We start from the raw sequence: 20,996 nt of genomic DNA, 5'->3' as shown, positions 1-20,996 counted from the left end.
ATGGACAAAGGCGCGTCCACATTAAGACGGTTTGTTATCTGCGTGCTCAGTAAACGCAAGCCCTAATGATGAGGACGCGTTAAACTCCAGTGTAGGCGAGCGGAATTTGCAGTCAATGTTAACTGATATTTCTGTACGTTTTAACGATTCGTTTGAGCTTCAATTAATTATATGTAGAGGGAATAGTTTCTTTAATAACAAAAAAATACAAGACATTATCATAAATAAACACAGATATTTGCACCGATTCTGTTGCACTTACGTTTTGTAACAGAATAGACAGTTTCTCTTTAGTTCGGCCGAAACCGAAAGTCATATGAGACTGACCAATCCGTAAATGTACTTCCCCCTTTTCTTATTTAATGTCCAGCGAAGTGGCTGAGTAAAATTTCTTATATATATATAATTTTATTTAAATATACTAACAGTAGGGTTTCTGTAAGCACTTAATAGTTAGTAAATAAACCCTTGGCGAAATCTCTTAATGTTATTTATAAATAGATGTAATATTTACTTATAAACTGTTTGTATGTGACGCTGTCCCGATTTGTGATGCAGTTGGTGTTGTTGGCAATATCGTAGTGTTTATATCTCATTCCGAAGTAACTTTATTTGTAAACATTAGCTCTATCACTAGTTAACTCGTTTCCCGATTTATATACACGGATATGGATGATATAAATGTAATGTCTTATCGAGAAGTTCCTCTCAAATGCACCTTTTTGAAATTAAACCAAAAATAAACACAACTCAAATAATTATAGATAAAATTCAAACCCAAGTATTTTTGTCACGTTTCATCAAAACAGGTATATTTTGTTGAAATTTAAATGGAACCAAACAGGAAGTAAACTTGTATTAATAAAAAAACATTTTCAAAAATCAGTTTCATGAACAACGGATATTGAAAAAGGATGAATTGGTCTTCTTTATAAATCGGTTAAAGACATCCGTGCCAGTATAATATCTATGTACTTAATACATCGTGTAAATATACGAAAGCAACAATTTCTTTGATATAGTTTATGAGCGGTGGTGACCACTTACTGTCAGGTGTCTGTCCGCCGACCTATCTTAAATAAACAAGTATCGATAGCTGTTAAAATCGTTTTTCGTAACTATTGTGTAAGATGCTATATCCTCTCGACTTGGGTGTTTTAAATACTGTAAATCATTGTTTATATATATATCCGTAGAATTGTAAATACCGTTAGATTGTTATCTATCTCGCGAGATTGTGAACTGCCGAAATATCGTGAACGGTGATTTAACTCAAAATAAAACGTCAAAAATTTCGATGCTTATGATATTTCGGTTAGGTTAGGTTAGTGTTTATAATTTAACTGAAATTACGAAACATAATACGTTAAATTGTGAGCAGTATGTTAAAAGAGCGAGATAGAATATAATCTAACGGTTTCAATTTTACGGTGACATATATAAGTGCGAATGAGATATAAACAAATGGTATTTTTAAATTTATCGTACAAGTAAATTTACTTTAAACTCTGGAAAGATTATCAATGTCAGTTTAGTGACCGCTGATTGGTCGGTTAAGCGTCATCGGTTGCCATCGACCAATGACCGTTCAGATGTGTTGTTCTAGGTGTAGGATTAACAAGGAAATTGCTACTACTATGCTAGTCTTCAAAATTTAATTGAGTTCGTTATCTCAACCGTACCGATCAATCTCTTTCGTGTCTCCTCCATCCTCATCATTGGCGAAGTAATCTTTGCCCTGTCGGCACAACTAAAAGCCATTAAACTAAGAATTGAATTGACCGTTCAGATTTAAATTAATTCGATCAGTTTTCACGAATAAAGCGATATAGTTGTAATTTTGTACAAATAGGATATCGAAAAATGTTGCGTGTTAAAAAAATAAGAGGCTGTTTAAATTTCAAACAGTCACTCAGTACTGTTTCGTTGGGGTGAAGGGTGAGTGAGCCAGTGTAACTGTAAAGGAATGCAAATGTCTAATGGTGGTGGTGACCACTTACCATCAGGTGGTCCGTTAACCATTCCGCATCTTGTACATGCTTAAAATAAATAAATTTAATAATATATGTATAAGGTTTGATGTTAAATTGTACTTTACCAGTTTGAAACGATTCTCGATGTCTTTTTTTCTTATTTTGTACAAATTACATTGAAATTAGTACGAGGTTGAGATTATATGTAATAAGATTATAATTATTGTAAATAAATAAATGTAAAATATGAATAAATTATAATAATCTAATATAGAATCTTTGGAAATCATAGTACTGAGACGAGCCGGGCTCTGATGAAGCTGTACCGAGGCGAGCGCTGCGTCCGAATATTATTTGTGATTTTCAAATGTAATTATTATTTTTCTCACTGTCGCACTCAGAGTAATTAATTTACTTTAATTAAATACCTTAACGACTACATTACAACTCGATACATAATTAAAGTATAGACGAGAATTTTAAATTGTCAGTGAGATTGTGTTAAATTATTATTTTAAAGATAGTTTGGTATAGCAGTCGGAGAGAGAGTTGATATTTATCAATGATAAAGCTTATTTAAATACGATGAAACTTATTACGTATAGTTATTTAAATGATAATAATTTGTTTCGCTGGCAACTTTTAACTTTAAGACGGAATGTAACAGCTATTTTCGCCACTATGGTACGTTAACGTCAAATGTATTATTATTATTAAAAATATTACGCCTAAAAGAAGTGATAACTTAGATAAGGGAAGACAGACAGACTGGCTCCGTAACGCGTTACGTAACGAAGCGGTTTATCCTCCCATAACAAGTTATCACTTCAAAAGTTAAATGAGCGTTTCGCTTAACTTTAACTATACTTTACTCAACTCTAAAGGACGTTAATAAACCACTAACGGTCTCTAAGAGGGAACGTAATCGTTAAGCCTCTGAGTGTGACAGTATAACTTAGCACGCTTAAAATAAAATATATATAATTTCAAGCTATCAAATCTGTATCCATGTGTTAGTCACTTCTGATTATATTATTTAGATTATCATAAGTAACGCTTGTTTATAAACTTGTAAGTTAATTTCTACGCGTACAATGAGTGAATTAATTATTTTGCTCGTCTCTTGAGTGTCGCAATAGCGTGTAGTCGTTTTGTAATCTTGATCGCACCGAAGCGGAGTCGCTCGCATCGTAATTACTAATGTTAAGTATTATCATGTAGATGTTCTATTTGAAATAAAATTATTTATAACTGTACTGTGGTTTTAATTTTAATGTGTAGAGACGCTGTCCGTCCCGTTCGTTGGAAGACTTGAGAAAACCGTTTTAGATGACCCAATAATGTTTTAATGACTACGTGTGATTTGTTATGTAATAATTGGTTATCAGTGTCTTGTACTGGTCTGTCTTTTGACGTGCTTTTCACGAAAAGTTTTTACTGTTCAGAGATATTGCTGCAAATACGATGAGTGTCGGCCAGTGGGTGATATTCGAATTAGACCATCATCGTTGCCGTTTTTCACCCCTAGTGAAATGTGAGACTTTGAAGGGCCCTCATAGACTGAGAAATGCGTTTTGTAGATTGTCTAAAATGTGCGCTTGATAGCGTTGGATTTGTTTTAAATTCAATTTGATAATTAATATTATTTAAGAGTAGCTGTTCCAACTTAACAGCTTAGTGGTAATTATTCAACAATGAGATAGGTATAAACCGACCTAAAAATCTAGGTATATCTAAAAACATTGCAACATGTAATGCTACTTAGAGCCTTAGTCATTGTCCGTCGAAACAATAAACACAAATGATTTGCGTACCGATAGAACTTGTAATATTTGAATGAAACCAAAATTATTTAACTAAACCTTATCATACAAGAATAAATATTTAACAATTGAGGCGACTTTCAAAAACTGTCAGAAAATCGAACAATAAAAAATACTTAAATTAGAAACTGCTAAATGTCGTTAAAGAACATTAATTCGAATTCAATCCACAGAGACTTATGTGTTATCACAAGAACGTCTACTGGAACCAACATGTCAATAAAACATTATAAAAAAATACGTGATATTTGCACTCGACCCTCTCAACCCAAATCGCCTCACGTAATGAATAATCATTTATATAACTTACGTTTTTAATTACTTCATAAATCGTCTCAAGGACAAAGTAAAACATTTGAAAAGAAAAAGATTACTTAAGTATTTATTTCCTATAATATTCTAAGCTAAACTTGTGAGGGAGTTTAAACGAGACTCCCTACGAAGTTGAATAAAAAATAATGCCTATTTTATTTCACGTTTATTGCTCTGATTATTAAAAAATAAAACAAGCACTCTAGTTTTTTATATCTACTGAATGTGCTGAGCGTTGATTGTAACGACATTGCGTCGCTGACGTTTGCAGTTTTGAGGACACAAAAACATGTTGCATGTCGCAGCAATATTTTTATTTTGTTTATGTTCAAAGGTCTACAAAACAAAGTGACAATCAAAAAATACATATGATTACACTTCTCATCCCACTACCAAGCAAATATATATATGTTTAGCTTACAGAAGTGAAATAGATTAAAAAAAGACAAGAATATAAGTTAGTAAAAACAATTTACTAACAAACCAAATAGTTCTAACTTCGAATTTATCTTAACATAAATAAATCACCAATTCATACATATTGAAGTAAATTACTTACGCAGTTGAGCTTACAAATCCAAATAAAACACAAATAACACTTATAATAAATTACAAGTCGCGCCAATATTGACCTTACTGTTCGCGCCTAAAAAGCAAAAGTAATGACGGCTTGATACATCATTCCAACCAGTTGTATAGTTAAAGGAATCTCCTAAATATATATATTGTTTAGTTTGTGTTATTGCACGCTGCGCGTGCACATCGAGCGCGACGACGCCGCGCCCGACGCGCCCGACGCGCCGCGCGCCGACTACCCGTGAGCCCGCCTTCCGCTCCCTTCTCTTTGCTCGACTACGAGAGACTAACTCTAAAACGATGCGCGTCCGTCGCAGAGGCCTGGACCCGGCGCCCGTGGGCAGCTACCCCGAGGAGCTGCTGGCGGTCGCTCCCGGGGGCTTGCCCTCGTGGGACGACGTCAGGGTGCGGTACGATTACTACAAAAAGAGGGGATACCTGAGAGGTGAGTGTTTATTATTAAGTAGTAAAATATCCTAAAGTGCTAACCGTGACAAATTTTCATTTCATTCTCGTTATCCAATAATAGCTAATTTCCGTGATAATCCGTTGATATTATTAACTTGTTGACTTAAATATTACAGGTCTCACGCTCGGTGATTACGTGAAGTGGGAGGAGTGGTGGTACAAGTACCAGGAGTGGCTGAAGAGAGAGCGCGCCTACGAGCGCTGGGCCGAGGGCGAGGGGGGCACGGTGAGTGTCATTAAGTTCTCGCAACACTGACCCGCGTCCCCGTAACGAGCGGATTATGTATTGAAGTAATTCGCTACAACAACCGATTGAGTCGTTAATGTGGTCGCAGAGCCGCCGCGAGCGTCGCCGGCGCGGCGGGCGCCACCGGCGCAGCTGAGGGCGCGCCGCCCCCGCCGCCGTGCTCTGCGTAGACCTGGCCGCGGGGGCCGCGCACCGCTAGTGCGCGACCCGCCACCCCCGGTACGTACCCCGCGCCCACCCGCTCTACTCACTACTCAACGCTACATCCATAAACACTTTGTAATTCAACTGAAACAATAGATGCTCTAAATTGATCCCGAACGGTATAAAGTATATTCTTGATTATGATTTCAGAAGCACCGCCGACCGTCTCGTCGCCGCCGTACGACACCATCGGTGCGCGTGAATGTTCATTTCGGAAGTGCCGACGAATGAACGACAGTCGCTCGGTGAAGTGATATAGTGTTTCGGGTGTGAACTGACTTTTAAAAGTGAGTCTATATGTATAAAAACTTGTAAAACTCGTATTGGTAGGTGATTTCAAACGATTGTATCTTTACATTTATTTTAATTATAAAATGTCTATTTACTGAATTGTATATGTACATAATATAATATTTTAAGGGTCACACACACACACGTAAATACGTTACGATGTCGCGTCGTCGGACGTTGCGACATTATAAAATTTCACGTCACGATATCGTTGCGTGTTTGTGGGGTGGCCCTAAATCCAGAGAGTTTTTATTATTGTACGTACTTATCTCACGAACGACCAGTCGTATCGGTACAAATGTATATTAATTGATAATTTGACGTGACGAACATAAACAAATTGACTCAGTCTAAAAGTAATATCCATAACATTGTGTAACTGATACTGTTAACAAATTGTCTATGCCCACGTTAAACTGCACGGAACCATAGCCTACAATTTATTACAAATGAAATGTATAAGATGTGATTGTTTGAAGCCGTTGTTATACCAATCAACAAATACAATACCGGAGGGTATGATTCCCCCGTAGGGGGGAATATATTGTGTATATATCATGAGAACCATTATATGGTTTATAATAAAATTTAATTAGAAAACATTAATCGATTGAAATTTAATAATAATAATGTTTATTGAAATCCTCTGCTGTACGCGGCGAAGATTAATCAGTAGATTCACATATTTGTGTGTTATTATCGTTTGTTTGGTAAATAATGTGATGCTACGTCACACATAGACGTATGTCAATAATGGTTTACAATCAAATCCATTGTCTATGGTCGAATTGGTATTAATTGGAGTGTTATTCTGTCTTCCTTCGTTATATAGAAAGGTTAATCTGTTGCTATGTTTAGAGTAATGGCTCTTTTTGCTTGAGTATAGTATAATTTATCCCACAATAAAGAAGATAGCTTCTAAATAAGCCATTGTACGGTCCGTAAGTAAAACGAATCTTTGATTTAATAAGTAGTCGTTTCATGAACAAAATATAATACGCTTCTTAACAATTCTTCAATAGTTTCGCTTAAAATTTTGATAAATTCCAGATCAGATCGATTCAAATTTCTAGTTTAGGCTCTGAAAGTTAACATATGCATAGATACAGGGTTAAATACATTACCCTCTTTACATAAATAGGTTAATTATAGATTTCATAATAGTGTAACGGTTTCAATAGGTTGTAAATATATTAAACTGTAAGATACGAACTTATATATAATATAAATTAACAAAACGAAATATATATAAATTAATTTTTATATAAAGAAACGAGCGAGGCAAATAAATAAGTTTAGCTTTTCAATGAAAACCAATGCCCTGTGTGTGTGTGTCTTGATGTTCGGCTGTATATCCAGAAACGCAGTTGCTTTGGGTATATATTCATTGAGAAGTTATCTATGTATACAGAAGTATATAATTAGATGTTTAAATGTGTATAGACTCTTTACATCTAAGTAAATGTATTTTATGTAATTTAAAATTGAAAGGAGATATATGTTCAGTGAAATGTTTGCAAATATTAATCGTTGTCGAATCGTTACGATAGAATATTCATAAGCATATAAGCAGCCCGTAAATGTGTGGGACATTCATGCTGGGCTATGGCCTCCTCTCCCTTTGAGGAGAAGGTTGAGAGCATATTCCACCACAGTGCTCCAATGCGGGTTGGTGGATTTACATGTGGCAGAATTTAGTTGAAATTAGACACATGCAGGTTTCCTCACGATGTTTTCCTTCACCGCCGAGCACGAGATGAATTATAAACACAAATTAAGCACATGAAATTTCAGTGGTGCCTGCCTGGGTTTGAACCCGAAATCATCGGTTAAGATGCACGCGTTCTAACCACTGGGCCATCTCGGCTCTCGATAGAATATTCTGCAATTGCAAAATTTCAAGTTAAAAATTATTGTCACAACTCCTTTATAGATCTGTTTAATCTCTCCGGAATATTTTATACCTTATTAGCTCGCTTACATGGATAGACGTCGTGTGTTTTTAGTAAATAGTTTGATACGTTATTATTCATCGAATTAATCCTTAGTTATCTGTGGACAGTCAGAAAAAAGACTTTGTCAATGGCACAGATAACTACAGATCGCTTTAAGTCTCGTAATTCAACGTGATTTTTTTTTTTATTTCAATGATGGACAAAGGCGCGTCCACATTATGGCGGTTTGTTATCTGCGTGCTCAGTAAACGCAAGCCCTAATGATGAGGACGCGTTAAACGAGCGAGGCGAGCGGAATTTGCAGTCAATGTTAACTGATATTTCTGTACGTTTTAACGATTCGTTTGAGCTTCAATTAATTATATGTAGAGGGAATAGTTTCTTTAATAACAAAAAAATACAAGACAATATCATAAATAAACACAGATATTTGCACCGATTCTGTTGCACTTACGTTTTGTAACAGAATAGACAGTTTCTCTTTAGTTCGGCCGAAACCGAAAGTCATATGAGACTGACCAATCCGTAAATGATTATGGACTATACGTTTTTTTTTAATTCCATTGATACTTCCCCCTTTTCTTATTTAATGTCCAGCGAAGCGGCTGAGTAAAATTTCTTATATATATATAATTTTATTTAAATATACTAACAGTAGGGTTTCTGTAAGCACTTAATAGTTTGTAAATAAACCCTTGGCGAAATCTCTTAATGTTATTTATAAATAGATGTAATATTTACTTATGAACTGTTTGTTTGTAACGCTGTCCCGATTTGTGATGCAGTTGGTGTTGTTGGCAATATCGTAGTGTTTATATCTCATTCCGAAGTAACTTTATTTGTAAACATTAGCTTTGTTACTAGTTAACTCGTTTCCCGATTTATATACACGGATATGGATGATATAAATGTAATGTCTTATCGAGAAGTTCCTCTCAAATGCACCTTTTTGAAATTAAACCAAAAATAAACACAACTCAAATAATTATAGATAAAATTCAAACCCAAGTATTTTTGTCACGTTTCATCAAAACAGGTATATTTTGTTGAAATTTAAATGGAACCAAACAGGAAGTAAACTTGTATTAATAAAAAAACATTTTCAAAAATCAGTTTCATGAACAACGGATATTGAAAAAGGATGAATTGGTCTTCTTTATAAATCGGTTAAAGACATCCGTGCCAGTATAATATCTATGTACTTAATACATCATGTAAATATACGAAAGCAACAATTTCTTTGATATAGTTTATGAGCGGTGGTGACCACTTACTGTCAGGTGTCTGTCCGCCTATCTGTCTTTAATAAACAAGTATCGATAGTTATTAAAATCGTTTTTCGTAACTATTGTGTAAGATGCTATATCCTCTCGAGTTGGGTGTTTTATATACCGTAAATCTTTGTTTATATATAACACTGTAGAATTGTAAATACCGTTAGATTGTTATCTATCTCGCGAGATTGTGAACTTCCGAAATATCGTGAACGGTGATTTAACTCAAAATAAAACGTCAAAAATTTCGATGCTTATGATATTTCGGTTAGGTTAGGTTAGGTTTTATGATTTAACTGAAATTACGAAACATAATACGTTAAATTGTGAGCAGTATGTTAAAAGAGCGAGATAGAATATGATCTAACGGTTTCAATTTTACGATGACATATATAAGTGCGAATGAGATATAAACAAATGGTATTTTTAAATTTATCGTACAAGTAAATTTACTTTAAACTCTGGAAAGATTATCAATGTCAGTTTAGTGACCGCTGATTGGTCGGTTAAGCGTCATCGGTTGCCATCGACCAATGACCGTTCAGATGTGTTGTTCTAGGTGTAGGATTAACAAGGAAGTTGCTACTACTATGCTAGTCTTCAAAATTTAATTGAGTTTGTTATCTCAACCGTACCGATCAATCTCATACGTGTCTCCTCCATCCTCATCATTGGCGGAGTAATCTTTGCCCTGTCGGCACAACTAAAAGCCATTAAACTAAGAATTGAATTGACCGTTCAGATTTAAATTAATTCGATCAGTTTTCACGATTAAACCGATATAGTTGTAATTTTGTACAAATAGGATATCGAAAAATGTTGCGTGTTAAAAAAATAAGAGGCTGTTTAAATTTCAAACAGTCACTCAGTACTGTTTCGTTGGGGTGAAGGGTGAGTGAGCCAGTGTAACTGTAAAGGAATGCAAATGTCTAAGGGTGGTGGTGACCACTTACCATCAGGTGGTCCGTTAACCATTCCGCATCTTGTACATGCTTAAAATAAATAAATTTAATAATATATGTATAAGGTTTGATGTTTAATTGTACTTTACCAGCTTGAAACGATTCTCGATGTCTTTTTTTCTTATTTTGTACAAATTACATTGAAATTAGTACGAGGTTGAGATTATATGTAATAAGATTATAATTATTGTAAATAAATAAATGTAAAATATGAATAAATTATAATAATCTAATATAGAATCTTTGGAAATCATAGTACTGAGACGAGCCGGGCTCTGATGAAGCTGTACCGAGGCGAGCGCTGCGTCCGAATATTATTTGTGATTTTCAAATGTAATTATTATTTTTCTCACTGTCGCACTCAGAGTAATTAATTTACTTTAATTAAATACCTTAACGACTACATTACAACTCGATACATAATTAAAGTATAGACGAGAATTTTAAATTGTCAGTGAGATTGTGTTAAATTATTATTTTAAAGATAGTTTGGTATAGCAGTCGGAGAGAGAGTTGATATTTATCAATGATAAAGCTTATTTAAATACGATGAAACTTATTATGTATAGTTATTTAAATGATAATAATTTTTTTCACTGGCAATTTTTAACTTTAAGACGGAATGTAACAGCTATTTTCGCCACTATGGTACGTTAACGTCAAATGTATTATTATTATTAAAAATATTACGCCTAAAAGAAGTGATAACTTAGATAAGGGAAGACAGACAGACTGGCTCCGTAACGCGTTACGTAACGAAGCGGTTTATCCTCCCATAACAAGTTACCACTTCAAAAGTTAAATGACAGTTTTGCTTAACTTTAACTATATTTAACTCAAACTTTAAAGGACGTTAATAAACCACTAACGGCCTCTAAGAGGGAACGTAATCGTTAAGCCTCTGAGTGTGACAGTATAACTTAGCACGCTTAAAATAAAATATATATAATTTCAAGCTATCAAATCTGTATCCATGTGTTAGTCACTTCTGATTATATTATTTAGATTATCATAAGTAACGCTTGTTTATAAACTTGTAAGTTAATTTCTACGCGTACAATGAGTGAATTAACTATTTTGCTCGTCTCTTGAGTGTCGCAATAGCGTGTAGTCGTTTTGTAATCTTGATCGCACCGAAGCGGAGTCGCTCGCATCGTAATTACTAATGTTAAGTATTATCATGTAGATGTTCTATTTAAAATAAAATTATTTATAACTGTACTGTGGTTTTAATTTTAATGTGTAGAGACGCTGTCCGTCCCGTTCGTTGGAAGACTTGAAAAAACCGTTTTAGATGACCCAATAATGTTTTAATGATATATTTTTTGAATGACTACGTGTGATTTGTTATGTAATAATTGGTTATCAGTGTCTTGTACTGGTCTGTCTTTTGACGTGCTTTTCACGAAAAGTTTTTACTGTTAAGAGATATTGCTGCAAATACGATGAGTGTCGGCCAGTGGGTGATATTCGAATTAGACCATCATCGTTGCCGTTTTTCACCCCTAGTGAAATGTGAGACTTTGAAGGGCCCTCATAGACTGAGAAATGCGTTTTGTAGATTGTCTAAAATGTGCGCTTGATAGCGTTGGATTTGTTTTAAATTCAATTTGATAATTAATATTATTTAAGAGTAGCTGTTCCAACTTAACAGCTTAGTGGTAATTATTCAACAATGAGATAGGTATAAACCGACCTAAAAATCTAGGTATATCTAAAAACATTGCAACATGTAATGCTACTTAGAGCCTTAGTCATTGTCCGTCGAAACAATAAACACAAATGATTTGCGTACCGATAGAACTTGTAATATTTGAATGAAACCAAAATTATTTAACTAAACCTTATCATACAAGAATAAATATTTAACAATTGAGGCGACTTTCAAAAACTGTCAGAAAATCGAACAATAAAAAATACTTAAATTAGAAACTGCTAAATGTCGTTAAAGAACATTAATTCGAATTCAATCCACAGAGACTTATGTGTTATCACAAGAACGTCTACTGGAACCAACATGTCAATAAAACATTATAAAAAAATACGTGATATTTGCACTCGACCCTCTCAACCCAAATCGCCTCACGTAATGAATAATCATTTATATAACTTACGTTTTTAATTACTTCATAAATCGTCTCAAGGACAAAGTAAAACATTTGAAAAGAAAAAGATTACTTAAGTATTTATTTCCTATAATATTCTAAGCTAAACTTGTGAGGGAGTTTAAGCGAGACTCCCTACAAAGTTGAATAAAAAATAATGCCTATTTTATTTCAAGTTTATTGCTCTGATTATTAAAATATAAAACAAGCACTCTAGTTTTTTATATCTACTGAATGTGCTGAGCGTTGATTGTAACGACATTGCGTCGCTGACGTTTGCAGTTTTGAGGACACAAAAACATGTTGCATGTCGCAGCAATATTTTTATTTTGTTTATGTTCAAAGGTCTACAAAACAAAATGACAATCAAAAAATACATATGATTACACTTCTCATGATGTATACATGACATGCGTTTAATATTAACTACCAAGCAAATATATATATGTTTAGCGTACAGAAGTGAAATAGATTAAAAAAAGACAAGAATATAAGTTAGTAAAAACAATTTACTAACAAACCAAATAGTTCTAACTTCGAATTTATCTTAACATAAATAAATCACCAATTCATACATATTGAAGTAAATTACTTACTCAGTTGAGCTTACAAATCCAAATAAAACACAAATAACACTTATCATAAATTACAAGTTGCGCCAATATTGACCTTACTGTTCGCGCCTAAAAAGCAAAAGTAATGACGGCTTGATACATCATTCCAACCAGTTGTATAGTTAAAGGAATCTCCTAAATATATATATTGTTTAGTTTGTGTTATTGCACGCTGCGCGTGCACATCGAGCGCGACGACGCCGCGCCCGACGCGCCCGACGCGCCGCGCGCCGACTACCCGTGAGCCCGCCTTCCGCTCCCTTCTCTTTGCTCGACTACGAGAGACTAACTCTAAAACGATGCGCGTCCGTCGCAGAGGCCTGGACCCGGCGCCCGTGGGCAGCTACCCCGAGGAGCTGCTGGCGGTCGCTCCCGGGGGCTTGCCCTCGTGGGACGACGTCAGGGTGCGGTACGATTACTACAAAAAGAGGGGATACCTGAGAGGTGAGTGTTTATTAATAAAGATTTACTTACTTAGTAAAATATTCTAAAGTGCTAACCGTGACAAATTTTCATTTCATTCTCGTTATCCAATAATAGCTAAATTCCGTGATAATCCGTTGATATTATTAACTTGTTGACTTAAATATTACAGGTCTCACGCTCGGTGATTACGTGAAGTGGGAGGAGTGGTGGTACAAGTACCAGGAGTGGCTGAAGAGAGAGCGCGCCTACGAGCGCTGGGCCGAGGGCGAGGGGGGCACGGTGAGTGTCATTAAGTTCTCGCAACACTGACCCGCGTCCCCGTAACGAGCGGATTATGTATTGAAGTAATTCGCTACAACAACCGATTGAGTCGTTAATGTGGTCGCAGAGCCGCCGCGAGCGTCGCCGGCGCGGCGGGCGCCACCGGCGCAGCTGAGGGCGCGCCGCCCCCGCCGCCGTGCTCTGCGTAGACCTGGCCGCGGGGGCCGCGCACCGCTAGTGCGCGACCCGCCACCCCCGGTACGTACCCCGCGCCCACCCGCTCTACTCACTACTCAACGCTACATCCATAAACACTTTGTAATTCAACTGAAACAATAGATGCTCTAAATTGATCCCGAACGGTATAAAGTATATTCTTGATTATGATTTCAGAAGCACCGCCGACCGTCTCGTCGCCGCCGTACGACACCATCGGTGCGCGTGAATGTTCATTTCGGAAGTGCCGACGAATGAACGACAGTCGCTCGGTGAAGTGATATAGTGTTTCGGGTGTGAACTGACTTTTAAAAGTGAGTCTATATGTATAAACACTTGTAAAACTCGTATTGGTAGGTGATTTCAAACGATTGTATCTTTACATTTATTTTAATTATAAAATGTCTATTTACTGAATTGTATATGTACATAATATAATATTGTAAGGGTCACACACACGCACGTAAATACGTTACGATGTCGCGTCGTCGGACGTTGCGACATTATAAAATTTCACGTCACGATATCGTTGCGTGTTTGTGGGGTGGCCCTAAATCCAGAGAGTTTTTATTATTGTACGTACTTATCTCACGAACGACCAGTCGTATCGGTACAAATGTATATTAATTGATAATTTGACGTGACGAACATAAACAAATTGACTCAGTCTAAAAGTAATATCCATAACATTGTGTAACTGATACTGTTAACAAATTGTCTATGCCCACGTTAAACTGCACGGAACCATAGCCTACAATTTATTACAAATGAAATGTATAGGATGTGATTGTTTGAAGCCGTTGTTATACCAATCAACAAATACAATACCGGAGGGTATGATTCTCCCGTAGGGGGGAATATATTGTGTATATATCATGAGAACCATTATATGGTTTATAATAAAATTTAATTAGAAAACATTAATCGATTGAAATTTAATAATAATAATAAGTACGCGGCGAAGATTCATCTGTAGATTCATATATATGAGTGTTATTATCGTTTGTTTAGTAAATAATGTGATGCTACGTCACACATAGACGTATGTCAATAATGGTTTACAATCAAATCCATTGTCTATGGTCGAATTGGTATTAATTGGAGTGTTATTCTGTCTTCCTTCGTTATATAGAAAGGTTAATCTGTTGCTATGTTTAGAGTAATGGCTCTTTTTGCTTGAGTATAGTATAATTTACCCCACAATAAAGAAGATAGCTTCTAAATAAGCCATTGTACGGTCCGTAAGTAAAACGAATCTTTGATTTAATAAGTAATCGTTTCATGAACAAAATATAATACGCTTCTTAACAATTCTTCAATAGCTTAAAATATAATTGCTTAAAATTTTGATAAATTCCAGATCAGATCGATTCAAATTTCTAGTTTAGGCTCTGAAAGTTAACATATGCATAGATACAGGGTTAAATACATTACCCTCTTTACATAAATAGGTTAATTATAGATTTCATAATAGTGTAACGGTTTCAATAGATTGTAAATATATTAAACTGTAAGATACGAACTTATATATAATATAAATTAACAAAACGAAATATATAAATTAATTTTTATATAAAGAAACGAGCGAGGCAAATAAATAAGTTTAGCTTTTCAATGAAAACCAATGCCCTGTGTGTGGGTCTTGATGTTCGGCTGTATATCCAGAAACGCAGTTGCTTTGGGTATATATTCATTGAGAAGTTATCTATGTATACAGAAGTATATAATTAGATGTTTAAATGTGTATAGACTCTTTACATCTAAGTAAATGTATTTTATGTAATTTAAAATTGAAAGGAGATATATGTTCAGTGAAATGTTTGCAAATATTAATCGTTGTCGAATCGTTACGATAGAATATTCATAAGCATATAAGCAGCCCGTAAGTGTGTGGGACATTCATGCTGGGATAAAGACCTCCTCTCCCTTTGAGGAGAAGGCTTGGAGCAAATTCCACCACGCTGCTCCAATGCGGGTTGGCGGAATACACATGTGGCAGAATTTCGTTGAAATTAGACACATGCAGGTTTCCTCACGATGTTTTCCTTCACCGCCGAGCACGAGATGAATTATAAACACAAATTAAGCACATGAGAATTCAGTGGTGCCTGCCTGGGTTTGAACCCGAAATCATCGGTTAAGATGCACGCGTTCTAGCCACTGGGCCATTTCGGCTCTCGATAGAATATTCTGCAATTGCAAAATTTCAAGTTAAAAATTATTGTCACAACTCCTTTATAGATCTGTTTAATCTCTCCGGAATATTTTATACCTTATTAGCTCGCTTACATGGATAGACGTCGTGTGTTTTAAGTAAATAGTTTGATACGTTATTATTCATCGAATTAATCCTTAGTTATATGTGCACAGTCAGAAAAAAGACTTTTTCAATGGCACAGATAACTACAGATCGCTTTAAGTCTCGTAATTCAACGTGATTTTTTTTTTAAATTTCAATGATGGACAAAGGCGCGTCCACATTAAGGCGGTTTGTTATCTGCGTGCTCAGTAAACGCAAGCCCTAATGATGAGGACGCGTTAAACTCCAGTGTAGGCGAGCGGAATTTGCAGTCAATGTTAACTGATATTTCTGTACGTTTTAACGATTCGTTTGAGCTTCAATTAATTATAGGTAGAGGGAATAGTTTCTTTAATAACAAAAAATTACAAATTCGCACCGTTTCTGTTGCACTTACGTTTTGTAACAGAATAGACAGTTTCTCTTTAGTTCGGCCGAAACCGAAAGTCATATGAGACTGACCAATCCGTAAATGATTATGGACTATACGTTTTTTTTAATTCCATTGATACTTCCCCCTTTTCTTATTTAATGTCCAGCAAAGCGGCTGAGTAAAATTTCTTATATATATATAATTTTATTTAAATATACTAACAGTAGGGTTTCTGTAAGCACTTAATAGTTTGTAAATAAACCCTTGGCGAAATCTCTTAATGTTATTTATAAATAGATGTAATATTTACTTATGAACTGTTTGTATGTGACGCTGTCCCGATTTGTGATGCAGTTGGTGTTGTTGGCAATATTGTAGTGTTTATATCTCATTCCGAAGTAACTTTATTTGTAAACATTAGCTCTATCACTAGTTAACTCGTTTCCCGATTTATATACACGGATATGGATGATATAAATGTAATGTCTTATCGAGAAGTTCCTCTCAAATGCACCTTTTTGAAATTAAACCAAAAATAAACACACTTCAAATAATTATAGATTAATTCAAACCAAAGTATTTTTGTCACGTGTCATCAAAACGGGTATATTTTGTTGAAATTTAAATGGAACCAAACAGGAAGTAAACTTGTATTAATAAAAAAAACATTTTCTAAAATCAGTTTCATGAACAACGGATATTGAAAAAGGATGAATTGGTCTTCTTTATAAATCGGTTAAAGACATCCGTGCCAGTATAATATCTATGTACTTAATACATCGTGTAAATATACGAAAGCAACAATTTCTTTGATATAGTTATGAGCGGTGGTGACCACTTACTGTCAGAGGTGTCTGTCCGCCGACCTGTCTTAAATAAACAAGTATCGATAGCTGTTAAAATCGTTTTTCGTAACTATTGTGTAAGTTGCTATATCCTCTCGACTTGGGTGTTTTAAATACTGTAAATATTTGTTTATATATATATATATATCCGTAGAATTGTAAATACCGTTAGATTGTTATCTATCTCGCGAGATTGTGAACTGCCGAAATATCGTGAACGGTGATTTAACTCAAAATAAAACGTCAAAAATTTCGATGCTTATGATATTTCGGTTAGGTTAGGTTAGGTTTTATGATTTAACTGAAATTACGAAACATAATACGTTAAATTGTGAGCAGTATGTTAAAAGAGCGAGATAGAATATAATCTAACGGTTTCAATTTTACGATGACATATATAAGTGCGAATGAGATATAAACAAATGGTATTTTTAAATTTATCGTACAAGTAAATTTACTTTAAACTCTGGAAAGATTATCAATGTCAGTTTAGTGACCGCTGATTGGTCGGTTAAGCGTCATCGGTTGTCATCGACCAATGACCGTTCAGATGTGTTGTTCTATGTTAAGGATTAAAGAGGAAATTGCTACTACTATGCTAGTCTTCAAAATTTAATTGAGTTTGTTACCTCAACCGTACCGATCAATCTCTTTCGTGTCTCCTCCATCCTAAGTGACATTGGCGAAGTAATCTGTGCCCTGTCGGCACAACTAAAAGCCATTAAACTAAGAATTGAATTGACCGTTCAGATTTAAATTAATTCGATCAGTTTTCACGAATAAAGCGATATAGTTGTAATTTTGTACAAATAGGATATCGAAAAATGTTGCGTGTTAAAAAAATAAGAGGCTGTTTAAATTTCAAACAGTCACTCAGTACTGTTTCGTTGGGGTGAAGGGTGAGTGAGCCAGTGTAACTGTAAAGGAATGCAAATGTCTAATGGTGGTGGTGACCACTTACCATCAGGTGGTCCGTTAACCATTCCGCATCTTGTACATGCTTAAAATAAATAAATTTAATAATATATGTATAAGGTTTGATGTTAAATTGTACTTTACCAGCTTGAAACGATTCTCGATGTCTTTTTTTCTTATTTTGTGCAAATTACATTGAAATTAGTACGAGGTTGAGATTATATGTAATAAGATTATAATTATTGTAAATAAATAAATGTAAAATATGAATAAATTATAATAATCTAATATAGAATCTTTGGAAATCATAGTACTGAGACGAGCCGGGCTCTGATGAAGCTGTACCGAGGCGAGCGCTGCGTCCGAATATTATTAGTGATTTTCAAATGTAATTATTATTTTTCTCACTGTCGCACTCAGAGTAATTAATTTACTTTAATTAAATACCTTAACGACTACATTACAACTTGATACATAATTAAAGTATAGACGAGAATTTTAAATTGTCAGTGAGATTGTGTTAAATTATTATTATAAAGATAGTTTGGTATAGCAGTCGGAGAGAGAGTTGATATTTATCAATGATAAAGCTTATTTAAATACGATGAAACTTATTACGTATAGTTATTTAAATGATAATAATTTTTTTCACTGGCAATTTTTAACTTTAAGACGGAATGTAACAGCTATTTCACCTCTATGGTACATTAACGTCAAATGTATTATTGTTATTAAAAATATTACGCCTAAAAGAAGTGATAACTTAGATAAGGGAAGGCAGACGGACTGGCGCCGTAACGCGTTACGTAACGAAGCGGTTTATCCTCCCATAACAAGTTATCACTTCAAAAGTTAAATGAGCGTTTCGCTTAACTTTAACTATACTTTACTCAACTTTAAAGTACGTTAATAAACCACTAACGGTCTCTAAGAGGGAACGTAATCGTTAAGCCTCTGAGTGTGACAGTATAACTTAGCACGCTTAAAATAAAATATATATAATTTCAAGCTATCAAATCTGTATCCATGTGTTAGTCACTTCTGATTATATTATTTAGATTATCATAAGTAACGCTTGTTTATAAACTTGTAAGTTAATTTCTACGCGTACAATGAGTGAATTAATTATTTTGCTCGTCTCTTGAGTGTCGCAATAGCGTGTAGTCGTTTTGTAATCTTGATCGCACCGAAGCGGAGTCGCTCGCATCGTAATTACTAATGTTAAGTATTATCATGTAGATGTTCTATTTAAAATAAAATTATTTATAACTGTACTGTGGTTTTAATTTTAATGTGTAGAGAAGCTGTCCGTCCCGTTCGTTGGAAGACTTGAAAAAACCGTTTTAGATGACCCAATAATGTTTTAATGATATATTTTTTTAATGACTACGTGTGATTTGTTATGTAATAATTGGTTATCAGTGTCTTGTACTGGTCTGTCTTTTGACGTGCTTTTCACGAAAAGTTTTTACTGTTCAGAGATATTGCTGCAAATACGATGAGTGTCGGCCAGTGGGTGATATTCGAATTCGACCATCATCGTTGCCGTTTTTCACCCCTAGTGAAATGTGAGACTTTGAAGGGCCCTCATAGACTGAGAAATGCGTTTTGTAGATTGTCTAAAATGTGCGCTTGATAGCGTTGGATTCGTTTTAAATTCAATTTGATAATTAATATTATTTAAGAGTAGCTGTTCCAACTTAACAGCTTAGTGGTAATTATTCAACAATGATATAGGTATAAACCGACCTAAAAATCTAGGTATATCTAAAAACATTGCAACATGTAATGCTACTTAGAGCCTTAGTCATTGTCCGTCGAAACAATAAACACAAATGATTTGCGTACCGATAGAACTTGTAATATTTGAATGAGACCAAAACTATTTAACTAAACCTTATCATACAAGAAGTATGTACAAGAATAAATATTTAACAATTGAGGCGACTTTCAAAAACTGTCAGAAAATCGAACAATAAAAAATACTTAAATTAGAAACTGCTAAATGTCGTTAAAGAACATTAATTCGAATTCAATCCACAGAGACTTATGTGTTATCACAAGAACGTCTACTGGAACCAACATGTCAAAAAAATTATAAAAAAATACGTGATATTTGCACTCGACCCTCTCAACCCAAATCGCCTCACGTAATGAATAATCATTTATATAATTTACGTATTTAATTACTTTATAGAATCGTCTCCAGGACAAAGTAAAAAGTTTGAAAAGAAGAAGATTACTTAAGTATTTATTTTCTATAATATTCTAAGCTAAACTTGTGTGGGAGTTTAAACGAGACTCTACAAAGTTGAATAAAAAATAATGCCTATTTTATTTCACGTTTATTGCTCTGATTATTAAAAAATAAAACAAGCACTAGTTTTTTATATCTACTGAATATGCTGAGCGTTGATTGTACCGACATTGCGTCGCTGACGTTTGCAGTTTTGAGGACACAAAAACATGTTGCATGTCGCAGCAATATTTTTATTTTGTTTATGTTCAAAGGTCTACAAAACAAAATGACAATCAAAAAATACATATGATTACACTTCTCATGATGTATACATGACATGCGTTTAATATTAACTACCAAGCAAATATATATATGTTTAGCTTACAGAAGTGAAATAGATTAAAAAAAGACAAGAATATAAGTTAGTAAAAACAATTTACTAACAAACCAAATAGTTCTAACTTCGAATTTATCTTAACATAAATAAATCACCAATTCATACATATTGAAGTAAATTACTTACTCAGTTGAGCTTACAAATCCAAATAAAACACAAATAACACTTATAATAAATTACAAGTTGCGCCAATATTGACCTTACTGTTCGCGCCTAAAAAG

General features: G+C 34.6%; 3 protein-coding genes across 3 annotated transcripts in view; all 3 read left to right on the top strand.

Annotated features, from left to right (window-relative positions):
* On the top strand, positions 1-6,003 carry LOC125074567. The gene is made up of 6 exons (XM_047685893.1): positions 1-29; positions 4,842-4,925; positions 5,002-5,129; positions 5,269-5,378; positions 5,488-5,618; positions 5,754-6,003. The coding sequence occupies exons 1-5, from the start codon at positions 1-3 to the stop codon at positions 5,533-5,535; spliced, it is 399 nt and encodes a 132-aa protein (XP_047541849.1). The 3' UTR covers positions 5,536-5,618; positions 5,754-6,003.
* Positions 5,744-14,266, top strand: LOC125074566. The gene is made up of 6 exons (XM_047685892.1): positions 5,744-5,853; positions 12,961-13,044; positions 13,121-13,248; positions 13,400-13,509; positions 13,619-13,749; positions 13,885-14,266. The coding sequence occupies exons 1-5, from the start codon at positions 5,744-5,746 to the stop codon at positions 13,664-13,666; spliced, it is 480 nt and encodes a 159-aa protein (XP_047541848.1). The 3' UTR covers positions 13,667-13,749; positions 13,885-14,266.
* Positions 13,875-20,996, top strand: part of LOC125074565 — an 8,493-nt gene continuing 1,371 nt past the window's right edge. Inside the window, exon 1 of the mRNA XM_047685891.1 lies at positions 13,875-13,984. Within this exon, the coding sequence (XP_047541847.1) occupies positions 13,875-13,984 (110 nt within the window). The remainder of the gene's footprint in view (positions 13,985-20,996) is intronic.

Source organism: Vanessa atalanta, chromosome 28, assembly GCF_905147765.1.
Source record: "Vanessa atalanta chromosome 28, ilVanAtal1.2, whole genome shotgun sequence".
Taxonomy (NCBI): domain Eukaryota; kingdom Metazoa; phylum Arthropoda; class Insecta; order Lepidoptera; family Nymphalidae; genus Vanessa; species Vanessa atalanta.
The sequence above is the reverse complement of the archived record's forward strand: the minus strand, read 5'-3'. Positions and strand labels throughout refer to the sequence as shown.

Excerpts from the sequence above, each read along its gene's own strand:
- LOC125074566 (XM_047685892.1), top strand. The coding sequence starts at position 5,744 with ATGATTTCAGAAGCACCGCCGACCGTCTCGTCGCCGCCGTACGACACC. Across the intron at positions 5,854-12,960 it reads AACGACAGTCGCTCGGTGAA|TTTGTGTTATTGCACGCTGC; the intron begins GTGATATAGTGT and ends TATATTGTTTAG. Across the intron at positions 13,249-13,399 it reads AAAGAGGGGATACCTGAGAG|GTCTCACGCTCGGTGATTAC; the intron begins GTGAGTGTTTAT and ends TAAATATTACAG.
- LOC125074567 (XM_047685893.1), top strand. The coding sequence starts at position 1 with ATGGACAAAGGCGCGTCCACATTAAGACG. Across the intron at positions 4,926-5,001 it reads GCGCCGCGCGCCGACTACCC|AGGCCTGGACCCGGCGCCCG; the intron begins GTGAGCCCGCCT and ends CGTCCGTCGCAG. Across the intron at positions 5,130-5,268 it reads AAAGAGGGGATACCTGAGAG|GTCTCACGCTCGGTGATTAC; the intron begins GTGAGTGTTTAT and ends TAAATATTACAG.